The following is an 11,810-nucleotide window of genomic DNA, read 5'->3' as shown; positions in this document are numbered from 1 at the left end:
AAGTATTATGTATGGGATGATCCTTACCTTTGGAGATGTGGAGCGGACCAAGTAGTCCGAAGGTGCATTCCCCAAACCAAATTCCAAGCAATCTTGGATGCTTGCCATTCATCCGAGGGAGGTGGACATTATGGACCTCAAAGGACGGCAAGAAAGGTCCCTGATTGTGGATTTTGGTGGCCAACTCTTCTTAAAGACTCTTCTCTTTATTGCAAATCTTGTTCTCAATGCCTTAGATTTGGTAATATCTCTAAGAAGGATGAAATCCCCCAACAAAACATGCTTTTTTGTGAAATCTTTGATGTATGGGGTATCAACTTCATGGGGCCATTCCCAAATTCTAATGGTTTTCTTTACATTCTACTAGCCGTCGATTATGTGTCCAAATAGGTGGAAGCGATACCCTCCCAAACGGACGATACTAATGTTGTTCTCTCTTTTGTGAGGAATAATATAATTTGTCGCTTTGGGTCACCGAGAGCAATAATAAGTGACCAAGGTTCACACTTTTGCAACAAAAGAATGGAAGGACTCATGAGGAAGTACGGCATCATACATAAAGTTGCTATGGCCTATCATCCCCAAACGAACGGCCAAGCTGAGGTTTCCAATCGGGAAATTAAGCATGTATTGGAAAGGATTGTGAAGCCTAGTAGGAAAGATTGGAGTGCCAAGCTTACCGACGCACTGTGGGAATATCGAACGGCATACAAAACGCCAATTGACATGAGCCCCTTCTGGTTGGTGTATGGTAAAGACTACCACTTACCGGTGGAAAATGAACATAAAGCATATTGGGCCGTCAAGGAGTGCAATCTAAATTTGGGTGGGGCCAGAATTGAGAGAAAGCTACAATTGGCAGAATTAGAATGTTTGAGATTAGAGACCTATGACAACTCTAGGCTCTACAAAGAAAAGATAAAAGCCATCCATGATAAGAACATTAGGAGAAGGGAATTTAGACCCGGTGAACTAGTTCTCCTTTACAATTCAAGGTTGAGATTGTTGCCCAGAAAGCTAAGATCGAGATGGGAAGGACCCTATCAAGTAGAGAAAGTGGAACCTTATGGAGTCTACCATTTGCGCCATCCCTCAAGTCCGGACATTTTCACGGTAAATGGGTACCGTCTTAAATTATATCATGGTGAGCAAAGAAAGAGCACCAAGGAGATTTAGGTATTTCTTTTGGAAGATGTACCTCTTGACTAAGAGCATTAAGCTAGTGGATGTCCAACTTAAGGACATTAAACAAAAGTGCTAGGTGGGAGACACCCCACCATGGTGAGATCTATCTTTTTTGCCCTCTTTGTATATAACCATTGAACTCTTCTTTGATTGGTGATTGCTTAGTCATTGCCTTGTTTAGCTAGACTTGAGTGTATTGTCACAGAAGTTTGCACTATGGACCACTTGAATGGTAGAAAACACCCCATTTCTAGGTCTTGCATGAAGTTTTAGGTGTCCTTGTGGCCATTGTCCAGCTACCTGATGAATTTATGATAGGATGTGCATTCTTCATTTTCATGAAAAAAAAACAGGGGGGTAGAGACGCGAGTGCACGTTGTGCTCGCACGCGTCCCTAGCACGATTGCAAGCCTATACACTTTCTAGAAAGTTGGGCCACCCTCGCACCAACATTAGGCCCCCAGCACAACTTCATTCGCGCTAACGCGCACCATGCGCCAGCACGTCCAATTGCTCAAACCAAAATGCGCGCAACAACGCACATGGCGCGTCCGCGCCAATTTGCTGCCACAAGTTCCAGGCTAGGGACCAGGGAGTTCTGCCACCTTTGAGCCTGTAGTAAGCCCGTGCCCAACCCTCGTTGCGCGTGCATGCAATTGGCGCGCACGCACCCATTTACCACCTAGTGAATCAACGCACGAGCGTCCATGCCGCACCCGCGTCGATGACCCTACTGCACCTTTGGTACATTTTCCAGAGTTACGCCAATTCTAGGCCTGCCTTGTGCCAGAGGCGTAACACCACTGCCGTGCGCGCCCCTGCCGTGCGCACGCCAATCTGATCAACACAGCTTCCACGCGTTCGCACCTTGTGCGCGCGTGCGCCATCACCCCTGCAGCCAACCTTTGGTACAAAGTCCAAAGAGTTGTGCAACTTCTGGGCTAGCTTTGTGCTACTGGCACAACCACACGCACGCGTGTGCATACCTGGCGCGCGCGCGTCGTTGTTGCTTCCTTCCCCCTGTGTGACCGCGCAAAGTGTGCGCACGTCATTGTTGCTTCTTTCCACCATTTCTACCATTCTCCACGCCTTTCTTCCAATCCTCCCTCTACACCACTCCACCCACTTCTCAGCACCACCTCAGGTGACCACCTACCTCCGGCGGCCCCCATATTTTCCCCTCCTCTATTTCTCATCCACTCCTCTCTCTCACTTACACCTCCATTACCTTTCCTTCTCTCCCAAGGTACTCTTACCTACTTCCCTATCTTGTTCTACTTCTCTCTTTTCCCTTCTTTAGTTAGTTAATTTTGTTTTCTTTTAGGTAGCTTCTTTTCCTTTTAGTTCTTCAATACTTGGTTGTCTTTGCTTTTACCTTTCTACTTCTTTATGGGTGTTGTGGTCATGACTTCTTTTGCATTGGTGGATTGAATTATTTTGCATGATTTCATTGCAATCATGGTGCACTATGATGACTATTGTTGCTTTGTGGGATGCTACATTGCCCCATCCCCTTGACTTACTCATTGCAAAAAGGATGCACGCCAAGTGCTTGATGAAAAGCACACATGACACTTTGAGCTCACTTAACTCATGGCTTTCTAACTAAGTGCTTTTTCTCAAATAACTTGAATATTCTTAGGTGCATCAGGCATACCACTCTTCATATCCCATATTTTACCTACTCACCTCACTATGCCTTGCTTTTCATTATTGATATTTGGGTGTACACTTCTCATGCCCCCTACTTGCATGTTTATACCTCCATTATATCACATGCTAGTGACTTACTTTGTTTACAAATATTATCTTGATTACATGTTGCAACTGTCATGTAGTGAAGATGCTTACTCCCTTATGGCATAGTCACTCACTTGCATACCTCACATTTATTTGTGTTTCTTTAGGTTTGATGCTTTTCCCTTCTCACTTTCACAGGATGGTCATCAAGGAGGACAAGCGAAAGGCCCTGAAGAAACCAACCACTAACAAAGCGCATCAAGAACCTAAGGCCAAGCCCCTCCTCAAAAAGGCAAGGAGCACCGCCAAGATTGATGAATAAGAGAAGGACAATCCTCCAAAGGACTCGAGAAAGTTTTCTAACCGCTACTGCGAACTTTTCTACCCCATAATGACTGAGCGAAACTATCACCTGGAGCCCCTTCTGGTCCTTCCAGCTCACATCGCTTCGATGGTGATGCCCCGCATTGAGCGGAGACAATGGGGTTTCTATTGAGACAACCAAAGGAGGCCAATCTATCCTGGGTGGTGGAGTTTTACTCCAACTACCACTCACCCTTTCTCACATCAATTTTTGTGCACAGAAAGCAATACCGATCACGGTGGAAGCCATCCAAGAAGTGCTTAAGACCAAGCCATTAACGGACGGGTATGATGCCTATCAGGAACTTTTGTCAGCATGCGGCAAACGATGGTTTGATTGGAATGCAATTCTCCAAGTAATAGCCATTCCTGAAGCCTCTTGGATTCGAGGAACTATAAAGCAAAGACCTAAGGGCATCGATGCACGTTTCCTCACTTAAGAAGCCACGGCATGGGCCCAAATCTTAACTCACTATGTGCTTCCAAGAACCCATGGGTCATCCATCACCGCCAAGCTTGCATTATTAGTTTGGTGCATCCTAACCGAGAAACTGGTTGATATCACGCATGCCATCCGACAAAGGACCTCATCCCGCGAGACCAAGGACCGGAAGGCCCTCATCCCGGTCGACGGTGATGTTATCCCGACCAAGAGGTGCCTCAAACCTCCGGTGGTCACCGAGGATCTTGGCATAGCCATTTCCACTTACAACCCTACTACTTCATCCGCACCACCAAATTCATCCATCCAACACCTTGAAGACCTTCACAAGAAGTTAGACCGTCATGAGTGGCGCAACCAATGCCGATATGCTCACGTGAAAAAGCTCATAAGTATTGTCACCCTACCTATTGAGGGACCGGATATCACTACGTCCACCGTGACCTCAAGCGGAGATAGCATTGAAAAGGGAGATGAAGAACATTCTGGATCCAGCCACCCATTGCGCATCACTTATAGCACGGAGAACCGTGCTGAGTTTTAAATGTGGGGAGGTCAGCCGACCGATCTCCGTAGGTAACACCCGAATAAACTTTTGAATCTCTTTGTTAGTTAGGATAGGTTACATAATTAGGTTTTCTTTTACACCGTTTGCATGATAAGTCTACTTGGTTGGAGTAATGAATTCTTCCCTAGGAAACTAAGATTTTAGGGCAACCTTACCAATTTTGAAAATTTTTTATGCTAAGCTTGTTCGAAGATTGTACTTTGGAAGATGGATTTTGAGTTAAGAACACAAGCAAGTGAATTTTGAACCTTATTGCGTGGCTACATCTTATAGTCACTTATCTTCCTTCTTGTGTGCATTGTTCTCTCTCTATGAGTGTGATCCTTACTTTGTTTGACTCTATATGTCCATTGTTGCACGTGTGAATGCATGTATATGATTGAGGCCATCAATTCACTTAGCCACAACCCAAATAGCCTTACCATATGAACAACCCTTGCAACCAATTTTGAGCCTACGCTTAACCCACTCATTCTTAATTCTAGCACATTACAAGCCAAGAAGTGAAAAATCATGAATGTTCCTATGTGGATCTTTGACTGGGTTAGGCTAGTGTGTGTGTGTCATTCAAGTGTGGGAAGATAGGGTGGGACATTGGTTGAGGAAAAAGGATATTTTTGCTTTATATTTCCGTGTTTGAGAATGGGTACATATTCATGCGTTAATTAAATGTAAGACCTTATGCATTGATAATCTTGAAAAAAAATGAAAAGAAGAAAAGAAGAAAGAAAAAAAATATTTGTAGATAGCAAAAGGAAAAGAAAAAAATTGGAAGGAAAAAAAGTAATAAAAGGGGACAAAATGCCCCAAGGAAAAGACCAATAAAGAATCGATGCATAAGTGTTGTAAAATGAAAAGGGAATGCATGAATATGTGAAAAAGTGAAAAAAGGGTAGCTAGATTAAAGTGTAATTGTATAGGATATTATATAGGTTAGGTGGGAAGTTTGGGTTAATCAAAAGATCCAATTTTAGCGAACTAGCCAAATATATACATATCCACCTTGACCCTAGCCCTATTACAACCCAGGAAAGACCTCATGATACATACAATTATTGATTGTTAGAGGAAAAACAAATTTTGGAAAAGAATGAAATAGGGGAGAATTGAGTGATTAACCTGATACACCGAGCAGATAGAGTGCAAACACTTCCGGTGAGGGTTCAAAGCTCAAATCTTTGTCCCCGACTCTCACGAGCATTCTTCATGCAAGTTGCACATATTTTATTTTGATGATTAAAATTGGTTAGTTTCATGTATTGCCTACCATCTTGCCCATGTGCTTGAATGTATCTTAGGAAGATCGATTTGTTCTTAACTGAGTAGATAGTAGCACCCATCCTAGTTAGATTGCATATTATGAATCTCTTGCCCCTGTGATGCTTTGGTCTTTTACTTTTCTCTAAGCATGAGGACATGCTACAATCTAAATGTGGGGAGGTTGATAAATCCCATTTTTTAGGGTTTATCTTGTATTGATTTCAAAGGTTTTATCAATGATCCTACACACTTATTCATATGAAAATGCATGATTTTGTGTTCCTTTCACAATTTTGCCTCACGAATGAAAACATGCTTCTTTTGCACTAAATTAGATATATTGTTAATCCTCCTCTAGTACCATTCGATACTATGACCCGTGTGTTAAGTGGTTTCAGAGTTTATAGGGCACGGATGACTCGGAGGGGAGAATGGAAGCATGCATAAAGGAAAGAAGCATGGAAAAGTGAGCTTTGGAAACTTCATCATCGACGCGTGCGCACACATGGTGCGTCCACGCAGATCTGCACCACCAGAGCCAAAGCTAGGAGCTAAGCTACAAGCCAGTGCATTTAGCGGCTAAGTCATGACCTACATGGACGCGTCCAGGCAGATTACGCTTGCGCGCGGATTGCAATTACCCCAGGGGCGCGTGCGCGTGCTGTGCGCGTACGCGCCAATGGTCACACAAGATTTTTTAAGAGAGCACTGACCAGAGCATGGAGGCAGTTAGAAACCCTATTTTGGGGAAGAGTTTTGGTGAGAAAAGCTTAAGAAGGCAAAGGATTGAAGGGTGAAGGGACTTTTGACTCATTTTAGATTTTCTTAGATTTTTCCTAGAGTTGGTTACATTTTGGGGTAGAGAGAGAACCTCCAACCTCTCTCTAGGATTTCATTCTCTACATTCTCCACTACAATTCTCCTTTGATTTTCTTGGTGAGATCCATTGTAATACACTTTTATTTTGATGCAATTAGTAAATCTACTCTTCTCATATTCTCAATTAGTGTTCTTTGATCCTCTCACTTTGGATCTACCTTTGCCTTTGTTAATTGGATTTGGAACTAGTAAATTGAGGTACTTTCATATCCATTTCTTGTAATTGTTTAATTGTAGATACTTGTGTGATTTAGATCCCTTCATTTCAATTCTTCATTCCAATTTCTTAATGCCTCTTATGAATGCTCACCAAATGTTTGATAAAAATTTCTCACTTGGCTTAGGGTTTGAACCATTAGGAAGTCTTGAATAATGGATGTCAATTGTTGATTGAGAATTAAGGATTGCTAATTGGCTTGAGATGCACTAAAGCTAGATTCCCTTAGGGTGAAGCTAGAACTTGTGACTCAAGCTAATCACTTTCACTTGACTCTCCTCTATAATTAGAGGTCAACTAAGTGGAGCAAGACTTAATTGTTATCATCATTGAAGGAAGCCATAGTGATAAAATTTCCAACGTTAACCCTAGGCCAAGTCATTTAATATTAATTGTTGCCATCTACCTTTGCTAGCTTGAATTAGTACACCAATCTTCCAAAATCACAACAAAAGCTTCCTAATCAGTAACATGCATTCTCTAGCAATTCCAAGGGAGGACGACTCGGGAGATTAATACTCTTGATTGTAGATTGTAAAATTGTTTGATGCGAGGTTTGAGTGTCGATTAGACTATACTCACGATTGTATTCACTATTAGATTCTATATCGCCATACAAAATTTCGTTCATCAATGAGCTACCCACAAGAATCACTGGGAGAATGTATGAAGTTGGATTCAATGGAAGCTTTAGTACAAGAGACTCTAGAAGTGAAAGAACTTGAGGGGGTGGCAGAAGAAGTGGAACCCACATCCAGCGAAGAGGCTGCAACAGCTAAAGTTTTTATTCAGGGGACACTAGAAGAAAAGAATGAAGAAAAGGACGCACCCAAACTAGACCACCCACACTCAAATATGCATATTTAGGAGATAATAAAAGTTATCCAATGATCATAAACTCAGCTTTCAGCCAAGAACAAGAAGAGGAATTACTCCAAGTGTTGCAAAATCATAAAGACGCCATTGGATGGACACTTGCTGACTTAAAGAGAATCAGTTTGGCCATATACATGCATAAGATACTATTGGAAGATGATGCCAAACCCTCCATTCAACCCTAAAGGAGGCAGAATCCAATCATGAAAGAGGTGGTGCAGAAGAAAGTCATGAAGCTATGGCAGGGAGTGGTAATCTACCCAATTTCGGATAGCCCATGGGTGAGCCCCATCCAAGTGGTCCCTAAGAAAGGAGGAATCACTGTAGTACCCAATGAAAGAAATGAGCTCATCCCTATAAGAACTGTCACAGGATGGAGGATGTGCATTTATTACAGAAAACTTAATGAAGTTACAAGAAAATATCATTTCCAACTCCCCTTCATGGATCAGATGCTTAAAGGCTTGCAGGACATGCATATTATTGTTTTCTAGACAGTTATTCAGAATATAATCAAATAGTGGTTGATCCAAGAGACCAGGAGAAAACATCATTTACTTGTCCATATGGAGTGTTTGCCTACAGGCGCATGCCATTTGGGCTGTGTAATGCACCTGCAACTTTTCAATGCTGCATGCTTTCTATGTTCTCAGATATGATAGAGAAATTCATTGAATTCTTTATGGATGACTTTTCAGTATTCGTAGATTTCTTTCCTAATTGTCTAAACCACCTTGCCTTGGTATTGAAAAGATGTCAAGAGACCAATTTGGTCTTGAATTGGGAGAAATACCACTTTATGGTGACTAAAGGAATAGTCCTTGGTCATAAAGTTTCTCTCAAAGGCATTGAGGTAGACAGAGCTAAGGTGAAACTAATTGAAAAACTACCCCCACCAAGTGATGTCAAGGAAATTAGGAGCTTTTTAGGGCATGCTAATTTTTACAGAAGATTTATTAAAGATTTTTCAAAAATAGCCAAGCCCTTAAGTAATCTCCTTATATTTGATACACCATTTATCTTTGATCAGAAGTGCATGCTAGCATTTGAAAACCTGAAAAAGAAACTGTCCTCAGCCCCTATCATTATCCCACCTGATTGGAACTTACCATTTGAGCTGATGTGTGATGCATCTGATTTTTCAATTCGGGCAGTATTAGGGCAGAGGAGAAATAATTTGGTGCATGTCATATAATATGCCAGCAAAGTCCTTAATGACACTCAAAGGAATTACACCACCATTGAAAAGGAATTGTTGGCAATAGTCTTTGCATTTGACAAATTTAGATCAAACCTCATTGGCTCTAAAGTGTTTGTTTTCACAGATCACACAACACTTAAATATTTGTTTGCCAAGCAGGAATCAAAACCAAGACTGATAAGATGGATCTTGTTGTTGCAGGAATTCAATATTGAGATCAGAAACAAGAAATGAGTGGAGAACAAGGTAGCAGATCATCTATCTAGAATCTCTTGTGAGAAAGGTGGCACACATGATGCAAGTGTAAATGAGTTCTTTCCAGATGAGCAGTTAATGTTAGTTCACAAGGCACCCTGGTTTGCAGATATTGCAAATTTTAAGGCAACTAGGAATTTACCTCCAGAGATCAACAAACATCAAAGAAGAAAGCTCATTAATGATGCTAAATATTTTATCTCGGATGAGCCATGTCTCTTCAAGAAGTGTTCAGATGGAATCCTTAGAAGATGCATTTCAAAGGAAGAGGGACAAGAGGTCCTATGGAACTGCCATGGCTCTTGCTATGGAGGCCATTTTGGAGGGGAAAGAACTGCAGCCAAGGTGCTGCAATGTGGATTCTTTTGGCCCACTCTTTTCAAAGATGCGAAAGAACTAGTGAAGAGCTGCAATAAATGCTAAAGGGCTGGAACTTTACCCAAAAGAAATGAGATGCCACAGAACTTCATCTTAGAACTTGAACTGTTTGACGTGTGGGGAATCGATTTCATGGGGCCATTCCCAACCTCATATTCAAACAAGTATATTCTTGTGGCAGTGGACTATGTATCCAAGTGGGTAGAGGCTATTGCAACTCCAACAAATGATAACAAGGTGGTCATGAACTTTCTTAGAAAGAATATTGGTGCACGAAATTGTGATCTCTAATAATGACATTCAACTTGGTATGCGCATTTATAACTCAGCACTTTCTTCACAACTTCGCACAACTAACCAGCAAGTGCACTGGGTCTTCCAAGTAATAAACCTTACGTGAGTTTATTAAAAACTCATAGTAATGTCCAGAAATGTGAATTTAGCATAAAAACTATTGAAAACATCCCTAAAAGTAGCTAGATCCTACTAAAAACTACCTAAAAACAATGTCAAAAAGCGTATAAATTATCCGCTCATCACAACACCAAACTTAAATTGTTGCTTGTCCCCAAGCAACTGAAAATCAAATAGGATAAAAAAAAGAAGAGAATATACTATAAATCCCAAAATATCAATGAATATTAGTTATAATTAGATGAGCGGGACTTGTAGCTTTTTGCTTCTGAACAGTTTTGGCATCTCACTTTATCCTTTGAAGTTTAGAATGATTGGCATCTCTAGGAACTTAGAATTTCAGATAGTGTTATTGATTCTCCTAGTTAAGCTTGTTGATTCTTGAACACAGCTACTTTCATGAGTCTTGGCCGTGGCCCTAAGCACTTTGTTTTCCAGTATTACCACCAGATACATAAATGCCACAGACACATAACTGGGTGAACCTTTTCAGATTGTGACTCAGCTTTGCTAGAGTCCCCAGTTAGAGGTGTCCAGAGTTCTTAAACACACTCTTTTTGCTTTGGATCATGACTTTAACCACTCAGTCTCAAGCTTTTCACTTGGACCTGCATGCCACTAGCACACGGTTAGGGACAGCTTGATTTAGCCACTTAGGCCTGGATTTTATTTCCTTGGGCCCTCCTATCCATTGATGCTCAAAGCCTTGGATCCTTTTTACCCTTGCCTTTTGGTTTTAAGGGCTATTGGCTTTTTCTGCTTGCTTTTTCTTTTTCTTTCTATTTTTTTCGCCAAAATATTTTTTTTCGCAAGTTTTTGCTTTTTCACTGCTTTTTCTTGCTTCAAGAATCAAATTTATGATTTTTCAGATTATCAGTAACATTTCTCTTTGTTCATCATTCTTTCAAGAGCCAACAATTTTAACATTCATAAACAACAAGATCAAAAATATGCACTATTCAAGCATTCATTCAGAAAACAAAAAGTATTGTCTCCACATCAATATAATTAATACTAAATTCAAGGATAAATTCGAAACTCATGTACTTCTTGTTCTTTTTTGTATTAAAAACATGTTTCATTTAAGAAAGGTGAAGGATTCATGGAATTATTCATAGCTTTAAGACATAGTTACTACATACTAATGATCATGTAGGAATGACACAAACATAAATAAACATTAAGTATAAAAACCAAAAAACAGAGAAATAAGAACAAGGAAAGAATCCACCTCAGTGATGGTGGCGCTTTCTTCTTGAAGAACCAATGATGTCCTTGAGCTCTTCTATATCTCTTCCTTGCCTTTGTTGCTCCTCCCTCATTGCTCTTTGATCTTCTCTAATTTCATAGAGAATGATGGAGTGTTCTTGATGCTCCACCTTTAATTGATCCATATTGTAACTCAAGTTTTCTAGAGAAGTGTTGAGTTATTCCCAATAGTTATTGGGAGGAAAGTGCATCCCTTGAGGCATCTCCGGGATTTCTTGGTGATGAGCTTCCTTATACGTCTCTTGGGATCCATGAGTGGGCTTTCTTGTTTGTTCCATCCTCTTCTTAGTGATGGGCTTATCCTCCTCAATGGGGATGTCTCCTTCTATGATAACTCTAGCTGAGTAACATAGATGGCACATAAGATGAGGAAAAGCTAGCCTTGCGATGGTGGAGGACTTTTCAGCTATTTTGTAGAATTCAAGGGAGATGACTTCATGAACTTCTACTTCCTCTGCATTCATGATATTATGGATCATGATGGCCCGATCCACAATAACTTCGGATCGGTTGCTAGTGGGGATGATGGAACGTTGGATGAACTCCAACCATCCTTTAGCCACAGGCTTGAGGTCCAGTCTTCTTAATTGAACTGGCTTGTATTTGGAGTCTCTTTTCCATTGAGCTCCTTCCACACATATGTCCATAAAGACTTGGTCCAACCTTTGATTAAAGTTGTCCCTTCTAGTGTAGGGGCGTGCATCTCCTTGCATCATGGGCAAGTTGAATGCTAACCTCACATCTTTCAGACTAAAATCTAAGT

At 41.0% G+C, this 11,810-nt stretch overlaps 1 protein-coding gene across 1 annotated transcript; it reads left to right on the top strand.

The window, feature by feature from the left end:
- The first annotated feature begins 522 nt into the window (after positions 1 to 522).
- LOC112794877 (uncharacterized) lies at positions 523 to 3,247 on the top strand. Its single transcript, XM_025836850.1, has 2 exons — positions 523 to 1,144; positions 3,093 to 3,247. Exons 1-2 carry the CDS (start codon positions 523 to 525, stop codon positions 3,245 to 3,247), a joined length of 777 nt encoding a protein of 258 aa, XP_025692635.1.
- The last annotated feature ends 8,563 nt before the right edge of the window (positions 3,248 to 11,810 follow it).

Source organism: Arachis hypogaea, chromosome 4, assembly GCF_003086295.3.
Source record: "Arachis hypogaea cultivar Tifrunner chromosome 4, arahy.Tifrunner.gnm2.J5K5, whole genome shotgun sequence".
NCBI lineage: Eukaryota > Viridiplantae > Streptophyta > Magnoliopsida > Fabales > Fabaceae > Arachis > Arachis hypogaea.
This window is presented reverse-complemented; position numbering and strand designations above follow the sequence as displayed.

Excerpts from the sequence above, each read along its gene's own strand:
- LOC112794877 (XM_025836850.1), top strand. The coding sequence starts at position 523 with ATGGAAGGACTCATGAGGAAGTACGGCATCATACATAAAGTTGCTATG. Across the intron at positions 1,145-3,092 it reads CCGTCTTAAATTATATCATG|GTTTGATGCTTTTCCCTTCT; the intron begins GTGAGCAAAGAA and ends GTGTTTCTTTAG.